This window comes from Phacochoerus africanus, chromosome 9 (assembly GCF_016906955.1).
Source record: "Phacochoerus africanus isolate WHEZ1 chromosome 9, ROS_Pafr_v1, whole genome shotgun sequence".
Classification (NCBI taxonomy): Eukaryota; Metazoa; Chordata; class Mammalia; order Artiodactyla; family Suidae; genus Phacochoerus; species Phacochoerus africanus.
In genome coordinates, this window is record NC_062552.1 from 19,070,263 (window position 1) to 19,095,817 (window position 25,555).

General features: G+C 39.4%; 1 protein-coding gene across 1 annotated transcript in view; it reads right to left on the minus strand.

Annotated features, from left to right (window-relative positions):
- Window positions 1-289: 289 nt before the first annotated feature.
- DCDC2 (doublecortin domain containing 2) overlaps window positions 290-25,555 on the minus strand; it is a 169,699-nt gene continuing 144,433 nt past the window's right edge. The window contains exons 9-10 of the mRNA XM_047796276.1: window positions 3,240-3,542; window positions 290-2,453 (exon numbers count right to left, since the gene is read on the minus strand). Of these exons, the coding sequence (XP_047652232.1) occupies window positions 2,355-2,453; window positions 3,240-3,542 (402 nt within the window). The 3' untranslated portion in view covers window positions 290-2,354. The remainder of the gene's footprint in view (window positions 2,454-3,239; window positions 3,543-25,555) is intronic.

Sequence of the window (25,555 nt, forward strand, 5' to 3'; positions counted from 1 at the left end):
ATGATTTCTCCCTTGGTTAGATGATGTATTTCTTCCTCTTTTTTTTCAGTAACGTACATTTGCAAAGTTTTTAAAAGTGATTAGTGTTTGTTCATCTCTCAGGCTAGGTCACAATTATATCTTGTAGTCAGGTGGTAAAATATGTACATACTAGGCAAGTATTACATCCCCGTTTAAAAATTTTTTCTGCAGTTATCGTGGCCTATCATCTTCTTGAAGGATACTTAAAATACCAAGCTTTGTTTTTCATTTAAAAGAATGCGTACATGTATGTGTAACTGGCGCACCATGCTGTACAGCAGAAAAAAAAATTGTATTGGGGAAATAAAAAAATAACAAAGATTGTGCTTTAAGATCACTCTTAAAAAGTTCTCAAAAACCTAAATTTTAACTATGATAAAGAAGAGAATGGGGGAAAAAAAAGAGCTAAAATACCTTTATTAAAGAAGAGAGAACTTCATTAAAGAAAGAAAAGGGAAAGAATCACCTTGATAATTAGTTATAAGTTCTTCTATTTAAGCCCTTCTTTTTACAACTATTTGAAATCATTAACCCCAGGACTAGTAATAGCATGGGAATTTAACACTTAAAAAACCAAGTAGTCTATTTCTCTATCTAACACAAGACTATTGCTTATAGTCTGCAAAGCTTTATATTGTTCCATTTGAAAAAATAAGCCTATTAGTAGAAAGCACAATCTAGTGTTTACATTAAATACAGTACCCCATTTACAAATTATCTTCTCAGATACCTCACAGCAATATCTCTTTCCAATACTGTTACATTATAGACTCTGCATATACTTCCTATTTGTGGAAAATATTAAAATAGCTTCTAGGAAAAATATATCTGTTTTCTATAGTATTTAGTGCTTTATATAACTACTTTGACTACAAATGATTGGTTACAAAACTAGGAGGAGAAGAAAATGAAAGCACTAGAAGTTAAAATTTATAATTTCTACATAATTAATAAAAATATTCTTTAATATGAGAAAAATATTTCTATATTTAAGGAAAAACTGCATCATCTCTTAAGAATTCAATAAAACTAATACAATCATGTTTTCTCCCCATACACACCTAACAAGGAAATCTGAGTCAATTTAATTAACCCACAAAACTATAATCAGGAACTGGTTTCATTATGACAACTTTTAAACTTTTTTCAACAATTTCTATCATAGAGCTTACAATTATATGGCAAGGAATATGCTTCAAAGTCTAAATATAACTGACCATGAAATAAATACTTGCTGATATCCCTAGCAGGGGAAATATGACAAGGCTGCCCTAATAGAAATGAGGCAAAAGCAAGTGAAACTGAGGAGTTACAAACTTTTCACAGAGCCAACTTTTTTCCTATTACACTGCCTTATTCCTTTTGTTAAAAAAAAAAAAAACTGATTGGAGAGAATTCAAGCCTTGGAATAGCCAATGTTAAGTCTTCTAATATAATAATGTGAAGGAGAATGGTAATTATTAGTAATAGTCGACTGGATCAGTGAAAATCCACAGGATACCAGACTTTGCCAACCATCCAGCCAGGCCCAGTGATATAATTGGGTGTTGCTTCCTGAGTGTGTATCATAAAAGCCATAAGGATTAAGACTTGAACCATCCAGCCAGGCTGTGATATAATTGGTTGTTGCTTCCTGAGTGTGTGTCATGAAAGCCAAAAGGATTAAGATCTGAAACAGTTAAGAGAGGAGCATGACAATATTAGGAACACACTGAGTATGTCCTCCTTCCAAAATGAATACCTTGCATTGTCCTTTTAAGTCTTCTAAGGTGCACTGTGGCTGAGGGGGAAGAAAGAAAGGAATGTCAACGAGACACAGAGACAGTTCCATCTATTGCCATCTCCAAATTACCTCTGAAATTCAACTGCAATTTATTCGAGTTTATTGCTTTAAAAAGACAGTACATGCTTTCCTATTTTCATCATTTTTTAAATTCTCTGCCTTCTTAGATAAGCGCTTTAGCATAAGCTGCCATCTAATAATTTACTTCTAAATTTATAAGTATACAGTAGGAATGATCCTGTTCTTTCTCATCCTTTACAAAGACAAGTGGCTAAATGTCTTCTGGTTCACATTCCCCTACATTGGGCTCATTTAGTTTTTCTAAATAATGTTTAAAAAACACATCCCATAAAAAGAAGTCACTGCCTTTTAGTAGCTATTCGAAGTTATCTAGTCTTTCCCATTAGGCCTCTAATTTTAAAATTCAGTAGGTAGTAGTCAACCGTATTGTCACATTATGCTTAGCAATACCTATATACTTATTATTCAAGTATCACAACTCTTCATTTTCTTTATAATCAATATACACTCTTTTAAAAAATCATCTATGCTATGACAAATTGTCCTTGTTTTGTTCGCTGTTATCATTTTCTTCTGGACTAGTGATTTTTACTTCTGGCTTTGGTGGTCTTTGAGGGTCCGAGTCAACCTGGAGGAAAACACATGAAAACAAAGATATTTAGCTCTTTAGTTACAAAGGCAGTAAAATTTACAAGAGAAAGATGACTCTATGTTACCTCTAATCTTATAAACATTTAACTAAAAACAGTTCCTGTGGTTCCCTTTGTTGTTTGTTCTCTCATCACCCAGTGGACACACCAGTCTCAGTCTTTACTTGTTCAGAAGCCCTTTCTGGGACCATAATCCACCATGTGCCTAAAGGGCACAGACGTTTTTTCCTCTTATGTTTATTTTTCTTGATTTTTTTCTCTTTGTTTCCTTTTGAGCTTTTCTTTTCAACAACGTACTTATACTTTTCATTTTAACATTTTCAGAGAAAAGGGAAGAGTAAAATGCAGCAATTCTACTCTCATATCACATTAATCTAGCCCCACAGTAGATGTCTTTATATTAGTTTTCTACTAGAATTCACAAATTCTTCATAAATATGGTACCAAGTACTCTCAAGTAGATAAGAGCAGGATGGAAAATGAAAACGTAAAGGCAGCTTCTGCAGCAGCATCCCTGCCCCTTGCACGTCTCATACATTACACCATCTCAGTACAATTTGGTCTTCCGCCACTAGACTGAAAACTGAGGGGTGAGATTAGAATTAGTTGGATTTCAAACTCTCTGCTCCATGGAATTCTGGAAGTGCCATAGCCATCAAGTCCTAGGTGCTTGAATGATTCTCTAAGTGTGCGCACAGCGGCACACTCGTGCATGCACACACAATTCATGTACACACATAAGTGAGCAAAATCAGTAGAAATACCTCTTCTTGTCCACTGCCAGCTCCTTGAGACTTTATTTCTTCATCCACTGCCTCCTGAAGCTCATTATTAGGCAGGTCCAGTTCCTCACCATTTTCTTCATCAGTGCCTCCACTCACACGGGCAGGACCTGCCTGCTCCTCCTTGGGATCCGGGGCCTCCTCCACTTGCTCTGGAGTCCCAGCAGCCTCCCTGCCTCCTTCTTCTTCAATGTCACCATTCATTCCCAAAAAATCTTCCTTCTGCTCCACTTCCTTGTTTTCTTTCTCTCCATCTTCTTCCTCATCCACTATTTCTGCTGGCCTCTGATGAATCAAAAGGAATAATGGATAGAAGTAGGAAGTGGAACAGAGATTTTTCAATGGCACATTATAATAATGTAACAATTATTACATTACAGTCAAGTAAAACATCCTTACATTTGCATAAATACAGTATATTCTGTTAACCTTTCCTGAGTACCTACTGTATACCACTCTTCACAAGTATTTTCTCACTTAATCCTCATAACTATCCTGCGAGGTTGGCATTGCCCCTATATTACAGGTGAGAAAACTAAGGTACAGGGAGACCAAAAGCCCACTGTTTATAAGTAGAAGAGCCAGAATGAGAACAAAGCATGTGACTCCAGAATCAATCTCCATAGCAGAGAAAACTAACTGCAGGGTCCTTGGCCAATGTCTAGTGGAGTGTCTGGCCCAGAGGAGGAGGTAAAAAAGTTTATTTGCATGGATATTACCATCCCCACCATTTGTGCCCAGTGTGTATTTAAATATCTAAGTACAAAAAAGGGCAATGGTGAAGGCCAGGATGATAGCCAGGTTTTCCAGCAAGGAACACAGACAACTTTCCACATAAGGCCCACAAGACTTGGTAGTCTATCTTTACATACAAAAAATGGATTTGTATGCAGATCCAAAGCCAAGAAACTATATGTTCTTTCTATAAGAATAATCATTGTTCAAGTATTATATAAACTCTAACCAGGCATTTTTACTATTGTTTTAGATACCTGTAAGTCTGCTTTAAGAAAGAACAGAAGGCCAAGTTCCCGGAGGCATGACTTTGGAGAGAGAAAGACCCAGGTTCAAGTCCTGGCCAGGCACTTACTGCCTGATACCTACCTTCTTGAATTTCAGATTCCTCAATTGTAAAATGGGAATATAATAAAAATTTCCACAGGGATTATGTAAGTTATAAATAAGTTATAGCAAAGCACCTGGCATATCATAATCCTTAAAAAAAAAATAAAATATTTTCCAATGTGTTATGATATATTCTTTCCTGAATGTATTTCTTCATTGTCTTAATAAAATGAGAGCTTTTTAAGGATAGGGTAGAAAGAACACAGAATTTGTTTTACGTTGGGACCCCACCCCTGCCTCTTTCCAGCCGTCTGACATTGGACAAGTCACTTAATCCTCTGGCATCTGTAAAATGAAGGTCTGAGACGCAATTAACCTTGACCTCCCTTCCGATTCTATAAGTCTATTCTCCTCTAACTTCCAAAATTCTTGTTATGGGACTATTAATGGTCTTTTTATATCAGTTAGCATACAGGTGTTCAAGGTCAAACAGCATAGGGTTCTAGGGATCCCTAAGTACGCTGCCTGGGGGAGGGCCCTAGTACGGCCCAATGCTGGACAGAAACTAAAGGTGAGGAGGGGATGCATCCGCCAGACGATGTGTAAAGAAAGGGCAAAAGATTTATAAAACACAGCCCACGGTGCTTGGTAAGGCTTTCTGGGTTTTCTGTGTAAGACCTAAATGAACGAAGGTGAGAAAAATCTTCACTTTCCAAAGGAGAAGACAGTATTAGCATGTTCCCATCTCCACACCCATGTCCCTCTACACAGAGAACAAACATGGCCATTAAGAGCGAAAGGATTTCTTTGCAAATTATCTCAGGACTGGATAGCTGTACACCACTCTCCTAGAAACTGCAATCCTTATTGTGCCTAAACTTGCCTTATTGAAACCAACTTTGTGTTTCGGTTTTAAAAAGAAGTTACATAGCATTTTCAATACAAAATCTTTAACAACAGAAAATTCAAATTTTAGTGTAATCATTTAGGAATCTAGATACGTCTCTTGCCTCTGAGGATATATTACAAGCGCTGATAAGGCGATGACTTCTGTCTAATTGGGAAAACGTCTGTTTTCTTTTACTGACATCTGGATTTATACTTAAAAGTTGCAAAATGATAGAGTGTTGGTTTCTAGTTTTGAGTTTCTCACCTTATCCCTTTCTTTGCTCCCAATCCCCAGACAAATAAACATTTTTTTTCCCTTTAATACAAAGAGCTGTGCTGGAATATACCCTAATCTCTTTTTAAGGAAGGAGACACCAAGCCCTAAATTCAGGCTCTGTTCTCTTCGCTATTATTGCCAGCACTACTAACAAGCAGTATTATGCTTTCATCCCATTATACCTATTAGACTTTCCCTGCACAGCTATTTTAGTAGTCATCAAATGAAGCCATACCTGGTTAGCTCAACTTAAAGAAATGCAAGATTATGGGGCTGAAATACCAATTTGATCAATTTAAATAAGATGGTAACATTAGTTAAAAGGCTTATAATCCTTTAAAATATCCTGGGTATAGGACAAAATTTATTATTACTATAACACTACAATTCAGGGCAAAAAAAAAAAAAAAGAAGGGAAAAAATGCTTCTATGACAGATCTGTAATGAATAAGTGAAAAGCAATGTGCTTTTTGGTGTAATCTCCTTTGAAGCAAGCATTAAATTATTAAAGATGTTTCCAGTGCATACATCAATCAAATCACCCCCAGAAGGAACACTGGGTTTCACACCCATACACACACAGAGAGAGAAAATCTATACTATGGTGAGGGCCTACAAAGCAGTTAAAAAAAAAAAAAAAAAAAGAGTACTCCTTCTATGAAAGGGTGGGTGTCCATGGTGGGAAGGAAAGAGAAAAAGGCCAGAGGCAAAGTAGGAGGTTGTATACTTCCTGCGTCCCCCTCCCTCCTTCTCTTGCTTCAGAAATATTATCAAAGAGGAGTCTGGTACCCCCCTCACACAACTCAGCACTGACATACTCCAGCAGGGGGGGTCCTCACAGTGGAGAACTGCCCCAGGTGAATGGGACTCCTAGGAGGTCACAGGCAGGAGAGGGCTTCTGTCCTCCCCGTGGCTAGAATGGCTCTGCTCTAGGAACTAGGTCACTAGGTCATGAACTATATGCAAAGCCAGACACAGAGAATCACACTTTGTATGATTGTATTTATAAACATTCAGAATAGGTAAATCTAGTGGGTGCCAGGTTTGGGGCATGAGGTCTGAGGTCTCCTTCTGGGATGACTGAAGAAGCCTTGGAATGAGACAGTGGCAACAGTTGCACAAGAGTGTGAATGTACTAAAAGTCACAGGATTGTATCTTTAAAAATGGCCTGTGGTTAGTTTTCTTTTCATTTTTTAAGTTTTATTGACGTATAGTTGATTTACAACGTTGTGCCAGTCTCTGCTATACGGCAAAATGACCCAGGCATACACACATATATACATTCCCTTTGTTAGATTATCTTCCATCATGGTCTATCCCAAGAGTCTGGATATCCTTTCCTGTGCTGTACAGTAGGACCTCAGTGCTTAGCCATTCCACATGCAATAGTTTGCAGCTACTAAGCCCAAACTCCCAGTCCATCCCACTCTCTCCCCCCCGCCCCACCCCCTTGGCAACTGCCTGTGGCTAATTTTATAAGAATCCTACTTCAATTTTCAAAAAAGCTATAGGGAAGAACTCTTGGCCACCAAGTATAGCTGTGTGGTCACCTCTCTGTGCCAGCTAAGACACCCACAGAGCATGCCACTTGACTGAGGGACCAGCCTCTGGTTAGTTCCCTGCTTTATTCTGCAATTTGGCTCTTGGGAGCCACCTCCCTGTCTTAGGTATAAATAGCTTCCTTTCAAAAATACCTGGTGAGTCTTGGTAAGAGGTTAACAGCGTAACTGAATAAATGAACTAACAAAGAGCTCTGAGACAAGCAGCTGATTTTGAATTAAAATACAGAAAGTGCTGGAAAAAATACCTATCGGTCACAATATATTTTAATAATGTGCTCCCACCCCACCCCACAAAACAACTTTGCAACTGCTTAATTTCTTCAAAATCCTCAAATCATCCTCAGCCTCTGCCCATTTCGCTGGACCTGCCTGATGGTCCAGCTAAGGAGGAACAGTCACACCCAGCCCGACACCAGCGTCAGCCCATTAAGCGAGAGAGGACTTGGGTACAGAGCCCATGTTCCACCTCTACCTCAAAGAACCTTACAAAGATCCTGATGATATTCACAATTTTGACAGAGAAAAACAGACACAGGGAGTTCCCGTCGTGGCGCAGTGGTTAACGAATCCGACTAGGAACCATGAGGTTGCGGGTTCGGTCCCTGCCCTTGCTCAGTGGGTTAACGATCCGGCATTGCCGTGAGCTGTGGTGTAGGTTGCAGACGCGGCTCGGATCCCGCGTTGCTGTGGCTCTGGCGTAGGCCGGTGGCTACAGCTCTGATTGGACCCCTAGCCTGGGAACCTCCATATGCCGGAGGAGTGGCCCAAGAAATAGCAACAACAACAACAACAAAAAGACAAAAGACAAAAAAAAAAAGAAAAACAGACACAGAAGCCAAAAGATAGGGGTTGGAGAGGGGAGAAAAGCATGGGGACACCAATGGAAGAGATAAGAGTAAGAAAGAAATCGCAAGTTCAACCTGAGAGGGAGAGGACCGAGAAAGAGAAACAGGAAAGAAAAAACTTTTTCCCCGGTCCACTCACACTGTCCCTTTACCAGGGAACAGAAGCAGAGCTCCCACACGAGACACCCCCTGTCCCTCCTGCAGAAGCCAGTTCTCACGTGATCCCAAGATTGTGTTCATCCCTGAAGAAGATCACTGGGGTGGGGACTGGGGAAGGTTACTGGGACAAAATTTTTGCCTACTTATGTTTTCTGCAATGGCGCTGTCACCTGGCAATGTGACGCATAGACTGTGCAAGATGAGGCAGCTGTGGCACAGTGGGAAGGGAAGGCAGCAGTCACTCTCCACTTTCAGGCTAGTGAAGTCCCTTCATCTTTTGGAAACTGAGGATAACAATGACCTCACAGAAGTGCAGTAAGGACCAAAGGAGATCATGCACAAAAAAAGACCATTATAAACTGAACAAGATATATATATATGCGCGCACGCGCGCGCACACACACACACACACATATATGTATGTATACATATGTTTATTACTATTCCCACTCCATTTTTCTTGCCACTGGATGGAAGGAGTTGAGAGTTGCCTGGTGAAATACTATAGTACAGGATTTGCACTAATGAAATTGTATTCTAGTGGGCCACTTAGAGCAGTATCACTTCTATATCTCATTCACATGAAAATAAACAAAATATATCAAGACTTGGCAGCTGTCTTGCGCTTTTCAGTTAATACAGTTAAAACACAGGCCTATATTCAAGTTCTGGTCCATTGAGACAGGTAGGTATGATTTACATAAACTAATCACCCTTGCTTTTAGTTACTTATATTTACTTTTTGCTTCTGAGTTCCCTGGCATGCATTTTTCACAACAAATTTACCACCCAATAGTTTTTTTTGTTTTCTGAACTGCTATTCACTCTTAAAAGTAATACAATGTGTCAGCAAGAGAGCCCAAAACAGGATGACCTCCATAGATTAGAATAAGCAATTAGGGAACACAGGACTTCGTCTCCAGTTGGAAGGGCAGGTTGGCAGCAGCCAGTTAGGGGTATAACGACTGACAGACACGTGGGCGGTACATTTTGCTTCCTAAAGTACTTTCACAAATATTTTCTCATTTCGTTTTCCCAAGTGGTAGGCAGGCATGATTAGCCCCACTGTATAGAGTGAGAAACTGAGTCAGGAAAAGTCAAATAACTTGCCAAGGTGTCTGGGACCAGTGAGTGACAGCATCTTTCATCTGCATCATAAAAAAAGTTAACAAACAAAGGTTCCAATTGGACAGTGGTTCCAGTAGTTTATAAATGGTCTCCATAGTAACCAGGTACCTGGACAAGCCCCATTCTTACCACATGACTAATAGACTAACGAGACAGAGGGCCTCACTCAGCTGAGCCGAGTTCCCTGTCTCTGCTTCTCCCCTCTCTACTCATTGCTGACCATCTTTCGTACAGTTATAGACTTTCAAAGCTGACTCTGTTCCCTGAGTATAAACCCTTTGGTCAATTAGAGATAAACCCTATTTTCTCACTGCTTTGGGCTGAACTGTGCCCCCTCAAAATTTGTACGTTAAATTCCTAACTCCCAATAGCTCAGAGTGTGGCTATCAGAGGTGATGAAGCTAAAATGAGGTCCTGAGGGGGGGCCTTAACCCACCATGACGGACATCCTTCTAAGAAGAGACTAAGACTCAGACATGCAGAGAGTAAAGACTATGAGGTGACATAGGGAGAAGTCAAGCATCTACAAGCTATAAGAGAGAGATGTCTGAAGACATCAACTCTGCCGACACCTTGATCTCTGACTTCTGGCCTCCAGACAGAACTGTGAGAAAATCAATTTCTATTGTTTAAGAACCCCAGTCTGTGGCACTATTATGACCACTAAGCACACTGATACTCTCCCCAGGTACTTCTGCCGCAACATTCACATTCATATTATTTCCTCTCTCTCCTTAAGGAGATATTCCCTTACATAGCCCTTCTCCACAAACTAGGGAAGCCAGGTTCCTCAGAAGGGGAAGAGGCTGCAGGCTGGCTGAATACGGCAGAGCAGGAAGCCAAACCCAGTGCTTCCCAGACATGAGTATCACGTGGGGAGGGGCCGGGAGAAGGAACAACGTCCCTGCGGAAGAAGCTGTAAAGAGGCCTGGCTGCCCCCCCACTTCACCCCCACCACCACTATACTGTTTATTAGTCACTCTCTCCCTTCCACCTTTATTCAGAATGCTTCATCCTTCCCTTAAGTAGACCCGCCTTCTTCCTGGCCCCTCAGGCAGTTATCCTCACTGTCTGTGCCCTCAGAATACCTGTCAAACTCTAAACACTGTGTCGTTATTCCCTATTTGTGTGTGATATGAAAACAGTCAACATGAGGAGTTTCTGCTGTAGTGCAATGGGTTAAGAATCTGACTGCAGCAGCTCAGGTTTCCGCAGAGGTGCAAGTTCTGCCCCTGGCCTGGGAACTTTCACAGGCCACGGGTGCAGCCATTAAAAAAAAAAGAAAGGAAAGGAAAACAGTGAACATGAATTGTTATCAAGTAGATGCCTCAAACGTTGTTGAATGATTGTGGAATGACGGGGAAATATCAACCTTGCCTCTCTGGAGGCCTTCAGGAAGTTTCTATAAGCAAAGGCTCTTCCTTATTCATGTTTGTATCCATCACCACATTTCCCAGAGGATTGTATATCTGTTGCCCTGAATCAAACCCAAATTCCCCTTCCACAGATAAAAACCAGCATCATATGTGCCTTCAGGAAAGGACAGATGATGGTGACAAGGCTGACGTCTACGGGGTGCTCTCCTGGTACCTGGTCCTACATCCCACGCATTTCATAGGCATCATCGTATTTAAACTACCCTCAACATTATTTGAAGAAAATACCATTATCATCCCAATTTGCAGATAAACAAACTGAAGCACAGTTAGGTAAACTTGTTCAAAATGCCATCGATAGTGACAGAGAGATATGAACACTTTTATGACCATGGAACTGTACTATTTCCCCAAGATAATGTAAAAACATCCCAAACTCCACATGACATTAAATAGTTACTTCCAGCCTCATGTCATCTAACCCAGTGCTTCTCCATCACCCGGGCATCTTATTTAAATGTGGATTCTAAGTCAGCAGTTCTGAGCCTCGGCATTTCCAGCAACTCAGGTGCTGCTGATGCTGCTGGTCCCCAGGTGACACTTGGTAAGGCTACAAACCACATACAACACATAAGGAGCTCCACGGGACTGGGAGAAATGGAGACCCCATTCTTAAAAGGCACACACAGACTTTCATGTGCACTGGGTCCCAGGGTAAAACAAAGTCTCCATAGGAATATGGGTCAAACATGACTGCAGTTCTTGGAGGACATCCTGGGAAAACAGAGGTGAACGTGGCTTGCTGTGAGGGAAGGACATTGAAAGCAAAGCTCTCGGGAATATTCAGCAGCCATGCCTTTCTCTGGAGGTGGCCATTTTGGGAAAATCTGGCCCCACCTGTCAGTCAGCCGCTGAGAAGCCCCAGGGCAAACAACAACCCAGGTGGGATCACAGCCCCACCGCTCAATAAACAGGCTACCTAAAGACCCCTGAGGCACACAGCTGCCTCTAATCCAATCCAGAGACTAAGCCCCACCCACCAGAGGGATTAGAATCGGCTCCACCTACCAGGGGGCAGGCATCAGCCCCTCCCATCAGGAAGCCTACAGCAAGCCCCCATACCGACTTCAGTCACAAGGGGGGCAGACACCAGAAGTAAGAGAGGCTACAGCTCTATTATCTATAAAAAGGTCACCACACCAAAAACCTATAAAAATGAAAAGACAGAGAACTATAACTCAGATGAGGGAGAAAGGAAAAACCCCATAAAATCAGCTAAGCCATGAGGAGATTCTCAGCCTCCAGGAAAAAGACTTTAGACTGTTGATGCTGAAGATGATGGCAAGACATTGGAAATCAACTGGAGGCAAAGATGGATAACTTATAGGAAACACTAACCAAAGAGATATAAGATATAAAACTGAAACAAGAAGAGATGCAAAATACAATAACTGAAATAAAAAACTCACTAGAAGCAGCTAACAGCAGAATACAGGAGGCAGACGAACGAATAAGTGAGGTGGAGGACAGATTAGTGGAAATTATGGATGCAGAACAGAAAAAAGAAAAAAGATCAAAAAGAAATGAAGAGAGTCTCAGAGAAATCTGGGACAACATCCATATTATAGGGATGCCAGAAGGAGAAGAGAGAGAGAGAGAAGGCAACAGAAAAAATATTCCAAGAGATAATAGCCTAAAACTTCCCTAACATGGGAAAGGAATCACTCACTCAAATCCAGGAAGCACAATTAGTACCATATAAAATAAACCCAAGGAGGAATACACTGAGACACATATTAATGAAACGGACCAAAATTAAAGACAAAGAGAAAATCTTGAAAGCAGCTAGGGAAAAGAAACAAATAACTCACAAGGGAACCCCAATAAGGTTGTTGGCAGATTTTTCAACAGAAACTCTGCAGGCCAGAAGGGAGTGGCCTGATATACTTAGCGTGATGAAAGGAAAAAACCTCCAACCAAGACTACTTTACCCACCAAGGCTCTTGTTCAGATTTGAAGGAGAAATCAAAAGCTTCACAGATGAGCAAAAGCCAAGAGAATTCAGCAACACTAAACCAGCCTTATGACAAATACTAAAAGAACTTCTATAGACAGAAAAGAACAAGAGAAGAAGGAAAGGAAAAAGAGCAGCAAAAACAAATCCAAAGCAATTAATAAAATGGCAATAAGAACATACATATCAATAATTACCTCAAATGTTAATGGACTAAACACCCCAACCAAAAGACATAGACTGGCTGAATGGATACAAAAACAAGACCCATATATATGCTGTCTTCAAGAGACCCACTTCACTTCTAGGGATACATACAAATTGAAAGTGAGAGGATGGAAGAAAATATTTCATGTAAACGGGGATCAAAAGAAAGCTGGAGTAGCAATACCATATAAGACAAAATAGACTTTAAAATGAAGAATATTTTCAGGGACAAAGAAGGACATTACATAATGATCAAAGGATCAATCCAAGAAGATGTTATAACAATTTTAAATATCTACGCACCCAACACAGGTTCACCACAATATATAAGGCAACTGCTAACAACCTTAAAAGGAGAAATCGACAATAACACAATCATAGTGGGGGACTTTAACACCCCACTTACAGCATGGACAGATCATCCAGACAGAAAATCAATAAGGAAACACAGGCCCTGAATGAAGCATTAGACCAGATGGACTTAATAGATATTTATAGCACATTCCATCCAAAAGCAACAGAATACACATTCTTCTCAAGTGCACATGGAACATTCTCTAAGATTGACCATATCCTGGGCTACAAATCCAACCTCAGTAACTTTAAGAAAATTGAAATCATATCAAGCATCTTTTCCGACCACAATGCTATACGACTGGAAATCAACAAGAAAAAAACTGCAAAAAACACAAACACGTGGAGATTAAACAACACGCTACTAAACAACCAATGGATCACTGAAGAAATCAAAGAGGAAATTAAAAAATACCTAGAAGCAAATGACAACAAAGATACGACACTCCAAAACCTATGGGATGCAGCAAAAGCTGTTCTAAGGAAACAAGAAAAAGCTCAAATAAACAAGCTAATGTGACATCTAAACCAGCTATAGAGAGAAGAACAGACAAGACCTAAAGTTAGTAGAAGGAAAGAAATCATAAAGATCCGAGCAGAAATCAATGAAATAGGAACAAAGAAAACTATAGAAAAGATCAATGAAACAAAAAGCTGGTTCTTTGAAAAAAATCAACAAAATTGATAAACCCCTAGCCAGACTTATCAAGCAAAAAAGAGAGAGGACTCAAATCAATAAAATTAGAAATGAAAAAGGAGAAGTAACAACAGACACCACAGAAATACAAAGGATCCTAAGAGACTACTATATGCCAATAAAATGGAAAACCTAGAAGAAATGGACAAATTCTTAGAAAAGTACAATCTTCCAAGACTAAACCCAGATGAAATAGAAAAGATGAATGGACCAATCAGAAGAACTGAAATTGAAACTGTGATTAAAAAACTTCCAACAAACAAAGTCCAGGACCAGATGGCTTCATAGGCAAATTCTATCAAACATTTAGAGAAGAGCTAACATCTCTTCTTCTGAAACTATTTCAAAAAAATTGCAGGGAGTTCCCGTCATGGCGCAGTGGTTAACGAATCCGACTAGGAACCATGAGGTTGCGGGTCTGGTCCCTGGCCTTTCTCAGTGGGTTAAGGATCTGGCATTGCAGACACGGCTCGGATCCTGAGTTGCTGTGGCTGTGGTATAGGACAGCAGCTACAGCTCCAATTCGACCCCTAACCTGGGAACTTCCATATGCCATGGGGGCAGCCCAAGAAATGGCAAAAGGACAAAAAAAGAAAAAAAAATTGCAGGGGAAGGGATACTCCCAAACTCATTCTATGAGGCCACCATCACCCTGATACCAAAACCAGACAAAGATACCACAAAAAAAGAAAACTATAGGCCAATTTCACTGATGAACATCGATGCAAAAATCCTCAACAAAATATTAGCGAACCACATCCAACAATACATTAAAAGGATTGTACATCATGATCAAGTGGGATTTATCCCAGGGATGCAAGGGTTCTTCAATATCCACAAATCCATCAGTGTGATACACCACATCAACAAACTGAAGAATAAAAACCATATGATCCTCTCAATAGATGCAGAAAAAGCCTTTGACAAAATCCAACACCCATTGCTGATAAAAACCCTTCAGAAAGTGGGCATAGCGGGAACCTATGATAAAGGCCATATATGACAAACCCACAGCAAACATCATTCTTAATGGTAAAAGGCTGAAAGAATTCCCACTGAGATCAAGAACAAGACAAGGATGTCCACTCTCACCACTACTCTTCAACATAGTTCTGGAAGTCCTAGCCATAGCAATCAGAGAAGTAAAAGAAATAAAAGGAATCCAAATTGGAAACGAAGAAGTAAAACTATCGCTATTTGCAGATGACATGATACTATACCTAGAGAATCCTAAAGACTCTACCAGAAAACTGTTAGAGCTCATCCATGAATTTGGCAGAGTCGCAGGATACAAAATTAATACACAGAAATTGATGGTATTTCTATATGCTGACAATGAAAGATCAGAAAGAGAAATCAGGGAAGCAATCTCGTTTACCATCACATCCAAAAGAATAAAATACCTAGGAGTAAACCTACCTACAGAGACAAAAGACCTATACTCTGAAAATTATAAGACGTTGATGAAAGAAATCAAAGATGACACAAATAGATGGAAAGATACACCATGCTCGTGGATTGGAAGAGTTAATGTTATCAAAATGACTATACTATCTAAGGCAATCTACAGATTCAATGCAATCCCTATCAAATTACCAAGGACACTTTTCACAGAACTCGAACTAAATATTTTAAAGTTTGTTTGGAAGCACCAAAGACCCAGAATAGTCAAAGACATCCTGAAAAAGAAAAATGGAGCTGGAGGAATCAGGCGCCCGGACTTCACACTATACTACGAAGCCATCAAAACCGTATGGTACTGGCACAAAGACAGAAATACAGATCAGTGGAACAGGATAGAAAGCCCAGAATTAAACCCATGCACCTACAGCCAACTAATCTATGACAAAGGAGGCCAGAATATACAATGGAGAAAGGACAGCTTGTTCAATAAGTGGTGCTGGGAAAACTGGACAGCCACATGCAAAAGAATGAAATTAGAACACTCCCTAACACCATACACAAAAATAAACTCCAAATAGATTAAAGACCTAGATATAAGAACAGACACTCTTAGAGGAAAACATAGGCCAAACACACTCTGACATAAACAACAGCAACATCTTCTCAGATCCACCTCCTAGAGTAATGACAATAAAAACAAAAATAAACAAATGGGACTTAATTAAACTTAAAAGTTTCTGCACAGCAAAGGACACCTGAAACAAACCAAAAAGACAATCCATAAAATAGGATAAAATCTTTGCAAGTGAATCCACTGACAAGGGATTAATCTCCAAAATTTATAAACACCTTCTGCAGTTCCATACCAAAAACACAAACAACCCCATCCAAAAATGGGCAGAAGGTCTAAACAGACAGTTCTCCAAAGAAGACATGCAGATGGCCAAAAAACACATGAAAAGATGCTCAACATCACTCATGATTAGAGAAATGCAAATCAAAACCACTATGAGGTACCACCTTATGCCAGCCAGAATGGTCATCATCAAACAGTAAGTGCTGGAGAGGGTGTGGAGAAAAAGGAACCCTACTACACTGTTGGTGGGATTGTAAATTGGTCCAACCACTGTAGAAAGCGGTATAGAGATTCCTCAGAAAACTAAAAATAGAACTACCCTTTGATCCAGGAATCCCACTCCTGGGCATCTATCCAGAGAAAACCACGACTTGCAAAGACACATGTACTCTGATGTTCAATGCAGCACTATTTACAATAGCCAAGACATGGAAACAACCTAAATGTCCACCAACAGAGGAGAGGATCAAGAAGATGTGGTACATATACACAATGGAATACTACTCAGCCATTAAAAAGAACGAAATACCGGCATTTTTAGCAACATGGATGGACCTAGAAATTATCCTGCTAAATGAAGTCAGCTGTACAATGAGACACTAACATCAAATGCTTTCAATGACATGTGGAATCTGAAAAAAGGACAGACTGAACTTCTTTGCAGAACAGATGCTGACTCACAGACATTGAAAAACTTATGGTCTCCAGAGGAGACAGTTTCGGGTGTGGGGGGATGTGCTTGGGCTGTGGGATGGAAATCCTGTGAAATTAGATTGCTATGATCATTAAAAATAAATAAATAAATAAATTCAAGAACAGCTCAGCCAGGAAAAAGAATCTGAACAGACAATTCACAGAGGAAGAAATTCTAATGGCCAATAAGCATTTGAAAAGATGTTCAATAGTGGATTGATTTCTAAAAATAGTATCTAAAGCAAAAATTAAGAACTGTATAGTTACCCTTGGAAATCTCTTAAATTTCCCATGAAGTATACATGATCTGGTGCAAAAAAAAAAAAAAAAAGATATATGCACCTGTATGTTCACTGCCACACTATGTACAATAGCCAAGACATGGAAACAACCTAAAATATCCAAGGACAGATGAATAGATTTAGAAGATGTGATATATATACACAATGGAATACTACTCATCCATAAAAAAGAACAAAATAGTGCCATTTGTAGCAATGTGGATGGAACTAGAGACTTTCATACTAAGTGAAGTCAGAAAGAAAAAGACAAATTTCATATGACATCGCTCATACATCGAATCTAAAATAGGGCACAGATGAACCTGTCTACAGAACAGAAACAGACACACAGATATGAAGAACAGTCCTGTGGTTGCCAAGGGAGAGGGGGAGGGAATGGAATGGACTGGGAATTTGAGGTTGGTAGATGCAAACTACTACATTTAGAGTGGATAAGCAATGAGGTCTTCCTGTATAGCACAGGGAACCATATCTAGCCACTTGAAATGGAACATGATGGAGGATTATGTGAAAAAAAAGAAAAAAGAAAAAACATCAATTTTCTTGAAAACTAGGAGAAAACAGAACTGACTGTTGACAGAATGATGCTTAGCCATAAAGACAGTTCTATAAGATTTACTCTAATTATGTCATCCTGCCACTCTTTCTTAAGAATCACGTTATAAAAAAGAAATACATCATTGCCAAGGTGATAAACCAGGAAGATATTTAACCTATGCTTAAAGGTCTTCTTCCCGGGTGTTTATGTCAAATTTTAGTGAGTTTATCACTAAAATTTTAAGAGAACCAGTTTTCATGTAGATACTGTTTCTCAATCCTGAACTTTCAGGACTAGCTCATGCCCATGAGTAATTGCGTAACATTATATTCTGTATAAAGCCAATTCATACATTTCACTAAAGCCAAGAAAGGGTACTCATTATACTCTATCTTATATGCTCACTAAATTGACATTCGTAATGATCGCAGAGATCATTTGGATAATTTCTGTCTCACAGCCTCACTGACCCCAAGAACATCCAGAGTGCAGCTGGATTAACAGACGTATTACACATATGTGTACAACTACAGATACATACCCTTAAACACAGTTTTTATAAGAAATTTGAGACCTGTACCTTTTATAAAGCATAGTAGTCATCACAAGCAATTGTTCTTAGTATTGTTACTACAAAAACGACACCAGATTTTCTCCTTCACGTGACACCAGCATTGCTATTCCAAGCGCCTTTTTGCCTGCATTTGTCTACATGCATATCTTACTATTTTTTTGTAAGGGTCATCCTGAAAAAATGGTTGATTTGTATGGCAAGACAGAAAAGGTCTGCTAGTTATTATCAGTGGCTGCACCCTAGCGGGGATGGCTCAGGGGAAATGGTAAGTATGCAGGCTTTCTAGAGAATATGCAGGCGGTTACAAAGGTTAACTCAGGATTCCTGAGTGCTAAAAGGAAAGAAGATGGAATATGGAAATCACATGGAAATAAGCCACCAAATATCAAAAGCATCAATACAAGGTATTTTCACAGACAGATGGGGCTGCTCGAACAACTTACATTTTAGACTCACATCACACCTTTGACAGTAACAGTGGCACCAAAAATTAGAAATGGGACAAGGCAGCTAAACAGAAACTAAGCTGATGTTTCCCTCATGTTAGAAGTAAATATTGATTTTTCTTATATTTATGTCAGAATTCCCGGAGGAGTACATTTGAATTTTTGAAACCCTTGCTATTGGAGATAACTGCACATTAGAAGTTTCGAGTCAAGAGAACCTCCCTAACCACCCAGTTGTCCTGCCCATTTTTACCCATCACGTTTCCCTTCCTGAAATACTCTAGACCTAGAAACTGGAGCTCAGAACGCACGCCCCACTCAGGATGATGATACTACTGTAGACGTCCACGTCTCCAGGTAATGTTTGCTACCCTTGAAATTTGGGAGTGAGGATTTGTTACAGGCTTTGGGCAGGAGGTGTTTCTGTAGATTTTACGGCAGACTTCAGGCAGAGATGTTGAAAGTACAGAAGTTACTGCACTTGTTTTTATTTCTGTTCCCATGGAGATTAAAATCATCTCCTACCCAGGCTGAATGAGGTGTTTTGAAATAATCTGTTTCAATTTTTCATGACAGCAAAGTACTGCTTTCCTATTTTCAGCTTTCAGGGGCTTACTTTCACAGAGGGGGTAGAATGGTTTAAATGTGGTTTGAAGTACAATGACCTACAAAAATGGGTGGTTCTCTTCACAAACATGACCCAGGAAGGACACAAGGAGAGTGAAGCTTTGGTTGGCCACCTGCTGAAAACTGGCTCAGCCACCTGTTTGAGAGCTGGCTCAGCCAGTAAACTCCACCAGTTCCCACTTATACTCATAGCATAAGATATCACACATTGACAATTTATATTTAGAAAGCACAAGACTCTTTAGTCATCACTCAAAAAAAAAATTTCCCCATTAAGTTTTCTCACTTTAGAAGTAAATGTTGATTTTCTTTCACTTACATCAGAAATCCCTGAAGGCTACATTTTAATGTTTAACACCATTTCCACCAATTAAACACAAATCTACAGAGGTGATGTCACAAAAAAGCCTCGGTGATGATGCACAGGGAAGTTACGCCTGAGCATCTTCATCTTAACTCTTCCTGCCATGTGTGATGCTTCCAGCTCTGAACATGAACACGATTCACTAAGAGAAGGTGACTTAACAGTAGAAAGGGGGGAAAATACTGTTTGTACATAATTCATTTCATTGCAGGAAAGGCAGTGAAGGCCGAGTAGCCCTCTACATAGAAGAGATCTGTTCCTTTGAGTGAGATAATTCCAAGTTCCTAATCTCCCTCGCTTTCCTTCCTTGAGGTGTGCAGACAGCATCAAATTGGAAGCCAGGAGACCTGAGCACCTTTGCAAACTTCCCCATCAGCAGGCTACGTCTTTGTGGGAAAATGCTTTCCCCACTATGGGGCTTTGTTTCTTCAATGACAAAGAGTTTAGAGCAGCTTCCCTTCTGCTTCTAAACATTTTATAATCCTTTTTTTTTTTTTTTGTCTTTTTAGAGCCACACCTGTGGCATATGGTGGAAGTTCCCAGGCTAGAGGTTGAATCAGAACTGCACCTGCTGGCTACAGCCACAGCCACAGCAACACGGGATCCGAGCCACATCTGTGAACTACACCTCGGCTCACTGCAATGCCAGATCCTTAACCACTGAGGAAGGCCAGGAATCAAACCTGCACCCTTCATGGATATTAGCTGAGTTTGTTTCTACTGAGCCACAATGGGAGCTCCCTATAATTCTTCTTTTAATAAATACATTTCACTGAAATAGATTTAAGGGTCTGGTCAGAAGAAGCAGCCTCCTTTATCTGGCTGTGTATTTCATTGCATATGGAAAAGTAATAAAAACGTGCTCTCCAGTGAACTTGCCTTTCATAAGAGAAGGTGTTAAGTGACTGTTGATTTCCAGAAGTGACAAAACTATACCAATGGGCATGTCTGGATTTCAAACCTCCTGTTTCTGATGATGGCCTCTAGGTTGCAGATTCTTTAAGATGGCACTGTGCTCTCTGTGTGTAGGTCAATCATCACAAACTCAAATGCCCCCAGGGGCCAGGCAAAAGACAGAAATGTGTCATTCTTGTGTTGATGGTTGTATAACTATAAATATAATAAAAATCCATTGAATTTTTAAAAAGAAAAGAAATGTGTCATTCAGGACAGGTGTTATATAATAGGGAGTGTGGAAGTCTGTGGTAAACTAAAGAGTAAGCAGACACTAAAGAGACTCAATCATAGGAAATTTGCTCACAGGCTGAGTCTGTCATCCCAAGACTCTGACTATGGATGACTATGAAGACAGTTTATTTTCACCAGGATAAATTAGTGTGAAAGTGATTTCTGGTTAAACACAGTAGATTGAACAAATATGTAAGTTTTCTGGGTTTTTTTTTCGTTTTTTCTTAGCTCCCTTCTCATTCTCCTCTAAATTTTATGGAAGGGCAATTTATAAAGGGATGAACCTGTAAGGACACAGAAGCCTGACAAGGAAATAGGAGCTTCAAATTTAAGGAAACTGGAGTTTCCGTCGTGGCACAGGGGAAACGAATCCGACTAGGAACCATGAGGTTGCGGGTTCAATCCCTGCCCTTGCTCAGTGGGTTAAGGCTCTGGCATTGCTCCGTGAGCTGTGGTGTAGGTTGCAGATGGAGCTCAGATCTGGTGTTGCTGTGGCTGTGGTGAAGGCTGGCAGCTGTAGCTCCGATTAGACCACTAGCCTTGGAACCTCCATATGCTGCAGGTGCAACCCTAAAAAGCAAAAATAAAAATAAAAATGTAATAAATAAATAAATAAAATTTAGGGAAACTGTAAAGCCAGTGAATGTGGGGTCAACAACAGCAGAACTGGAGAAGCTAAAATTTGACACTGTAGGGTGGAAAAGCCAAGAAGCAAGTTTTGCGTGCTGAAAAAACTTATAGAAGGCTTGGAGATGGGAGGTGCCATCTGTCTCTGGAAGAAGGGGCATAGGTATAACTAAAAACAGGTAGATTGGCTTAAAGTCTTAAAAGAAGGAGACAGACCCCTAAATTGCTGCCCTTGAGAAAGAAAGGAGGTTTATATCTAAGGATGTTGTACTATAAAGAAGCTGCTCTCTAGCACATAGAAAACAAGAGCACCATACTGAAACCTAGAAGAATCCATCTCTCTACTAAAAGTCTTTTACTTAAAGTCTCCAAGGCCCCTTCCCACAGTCAGATCCCAAAATGCTCACAGCCAGGCTTACACCATCAAGGCAAGAGATCAAAAGACTCTATTCAAAGGAAATAGACTGACTCAATGGAACAACACAGATGCTGAAAATTGGAGGTTTGCCAGTGAAAATGGCAAAACCAGTCACTCTCCAGTGAAATTCCCCCAGCCTGATGAGCTGTGACTATGCACACAGTTTTCCTAATGCTTCACTCTAAAATCTCACCAGACATATACCTTAAATTTACACATTATACGTCAAATATATTTCAATTTAAAAAATCGAACCAGACAGTCAAGGAGAGCCTCTAACATGGAGACAGAAATCATGAAGGTAGAAAGAAATGAAGAAAAAGAAACAAACACAGTTCAAGGAAAAGAAATTTTAAAATAATAGATTAATCTTTGGAGGGATAACGTAGGATATCACATCCATAAAACAAGAATAGGGTGCTATAAAAAGGAACATTCAGAGAGTATGAAAGAGCTCTTAAAAACTAAAAATATGATGACTAGGAAAAAAGCAATATATGGAAAGTAAATGCTGAATCTGGTTGATTTTTTTTTAACCTAGAAAACAGAAAAAAACCCATAGAGGTGGAAAAGTAAGAGAGGTAAGTAGAGGATTGGTCTAGGAGGTCCTATATCCAAATACTTGTTGTTCCAGAAGCAGAGTAGAGAAATGGAGAAAAGAAAATTACCTAAGAAATAATCGAATAGATCTTTCCAGAACTGAAAAACAAACATTTTCAGAATAAAAAAGTCCAATAAGTAAAAAGACCTGCACCAAGCACACAATTGGAACTTGTCAGAACACCAGGAACAAAGAAAAGAGCCTAAAAGCTTCCAGAGTGAAACAAAGGATTGTTTAAGAAGGCTCAATAAATAGAATGGCATTAAACTTCCCAACTGCCATTCTGGAAGGGAAGACCAATTGAGCAATGATTTCAAAATTCTGAGAGAAATTACATCTAACCTAGAGTTTTATACCTAGCCATGTTTACAATCAAGTTTGAGTAGAGGAGGGGGAAAAGACATTTTCAGACATGCAGAATCTCAAAAAATAAAAGTGCGTCTCGTGAGGCTTTTCCCAGGAGGTTACTGGAGGTGAGTTCCACAAAACATGAAGGTATGGAACCAAGAAAGAGGAAGATGTAGAGTCCAAGGTCATCCATCTATTGGAGAAGCCAAAGAAATTCACCAAATAATGGTGAAGAAAAATACCAGGAGAATTCTGAAAAGTAGAGCCAAAGAACAATTAACCAGCTTGAGGCAGATGATTGAAGGACTTGAAAAAAGATGAAATTGAGACTTTTATCACTGTGAACCTTTGAGCACATCAAGAAGAGATGAGTAATTCTGGCAGAGTTTGGAAATGGCTTGTAATAACAACAGATCAGAAAACTAAGCAAATGAAAAAAAAAACAACAACAACAACACAGACAATTATTAAAATAAGGAGGAGGATGGGTTTCCCCTCGTGGCTCAGTGGTAACAAATCCGACTGTATCCATGAGGACATGGGTTCAATCCCTGGCCTTGCTCAGTGAGTAAAGGATCCCGCATTGCCATGAACTGTGGTATATATAGGTCGCAGACGAAGCTTGGATCCCTGGTTGCTATGGCTGTGGTGTGGGCCAGCAGGTGTAGCTCCGATTTCACCCCTAGTCTGGGAACTTCCATATGCCGTGGGTGATGCCTTAAAAAGATAAAATAATAATATAAGTAGCAGTAAGAAAAAATTACACAAAAAAGGAAATGTAACCAGAGTATACGACATGGCTCAGCTAATAATACTTCCATAGTAAAAATAATGCGTAAACTGAATATTGATTTAGCCAAAAAAATTTATAAAATTATACTGTCAAGAAAGAAGGAGAAAGGGTGTGTGTGTGTGTGTGTGTGTGTGTGTGTGTGTGTGTGTGTGTGGTCTGATTTGGGAGGAGGGACGATAGAAGATGGTAAAAGATCTAAATAATCACCTTCCCATAGTCAGAGATAAAATTAATAAATTATATCTAAACTTGAAAAATAAAATCAAAAAAAATATCAAATTTAAGATATCACCAATTAAAAAGATCTCCATTATTTTATATACCTCTTAGAATAAATAAAATGCCAATTAAACTATGACATGCCATTACTTATAAGCCTCAAGGATCTCAGAAGTATTAAAATAGAGTGAACAGAAGAATATAAGGTTTAAAAATACAGCCATATATTCCATGAGAAATACCTAAAAACACAAATTGGTTACATCTGTAGAGCAGGAATCCAAATGGGGAAGGCTAGGGAGGGTGGTTGCTATTTTTGTTATAATTTTTGTTGGATAGGTTGACTTTTAAAAAGAGTATATGTGTAACTTTGTTATTAAGGGTTTACTAAGTTTTATTTTATTTTTTTATTTATTTTTTATAATGATTTTTCTTTTTCTCCATTATAGCTGGTTTACAGTGTTCTGTCAATTTTCTACTGTACAGCATGGTGACCCAGTTACACATACATGTATATATTCTTTTTTTCTCACATTATCCCAATAAATAAGAAAATCATATATATCACAACCTTCAACTAAAAGAAAAAAAAAAAAAAGCTTTCACTGCTCCTGTGTTCATGATGCTGGCTTAAATGCTATTCTATGAAACTACTTAGCATAAAAATATCTTGCAATTCTCATTTTATTGCTACTCAAAATCAACTACAAATGCATGGAAAAAGCTATAAAACAATCCAAAACCACTCTAAAGTTACTATCACATCTTCTGCTCTCTTCTCTCAAATGGAACAAAATTCAGAATATAATTGCTTCTTTGCCTATTTTATAGGTATTTATTTGCCTGTGTTTCTGAGATGGTGGATTCTCCCTCCTGCCTGATCTTTACTTAACTAGAGGCAGTTTACTTAACCAAAACGAAACAGTTTCATTTCTTGCCTCCTTATCTTGGAAAAGCATCAGTTTATAAATGGAGCATACTGACACATAAGTATTTGGTGCCAGGGTTTAACTGCAGATATTGGTTAATGGAGCGCTTGTTCCACTGCTTTTGGGCAACCAGATTGATCTGAAATGTACATGTAAAAAAGTTAATTTTTAAAGCATACTTTATTCTTATGAGAACTAAACTCTCCCCTGAGAAAACATATCTGTTCTGCCTTCCCCACATTAAGAAAAGATTGTGACGTTCTTTGGTTTCCCATGGGTTTGGAAGCAGTTTTAGACACAGGATCATTAACTTGTCTCTAAAACATTAAGAGTCTAGACCTGGGGACAGAGCTCAAACATGTTTTCAGCTGAGATTAGTCCACAGCACCCCACTACCAACACTGAAACACACAAACACAACGCCTCTTGGGATCAGTACTGGCTATGAAAGACTATGGAAGATCTGGAATTGTACCATACTTTTTAACAAGCAAACACATTAGCGTTGCCATCTTTTCATGGATGCTGGCAGAAGACAAGTGACTACAGGGTCAGAGACAATGCACTTTATTGCAAGAGCAATAGCCAGAGGATCAGCATTTGTTTCCACTCCCCAAGGCCCTATTCCCACAGGGCAACGCATAGGGGGCTGGGTGATACACATAGTGGCTTGCATTACAGGGGAAGAACCCCAAGCTTAGGGAACCCAAACCTTTTTTTTTTTCCCCAAATATCTGCATTGTGATAAAATAAACATAACATTAAATTTTACCATTTTAACTCATTTGAAGAATACAC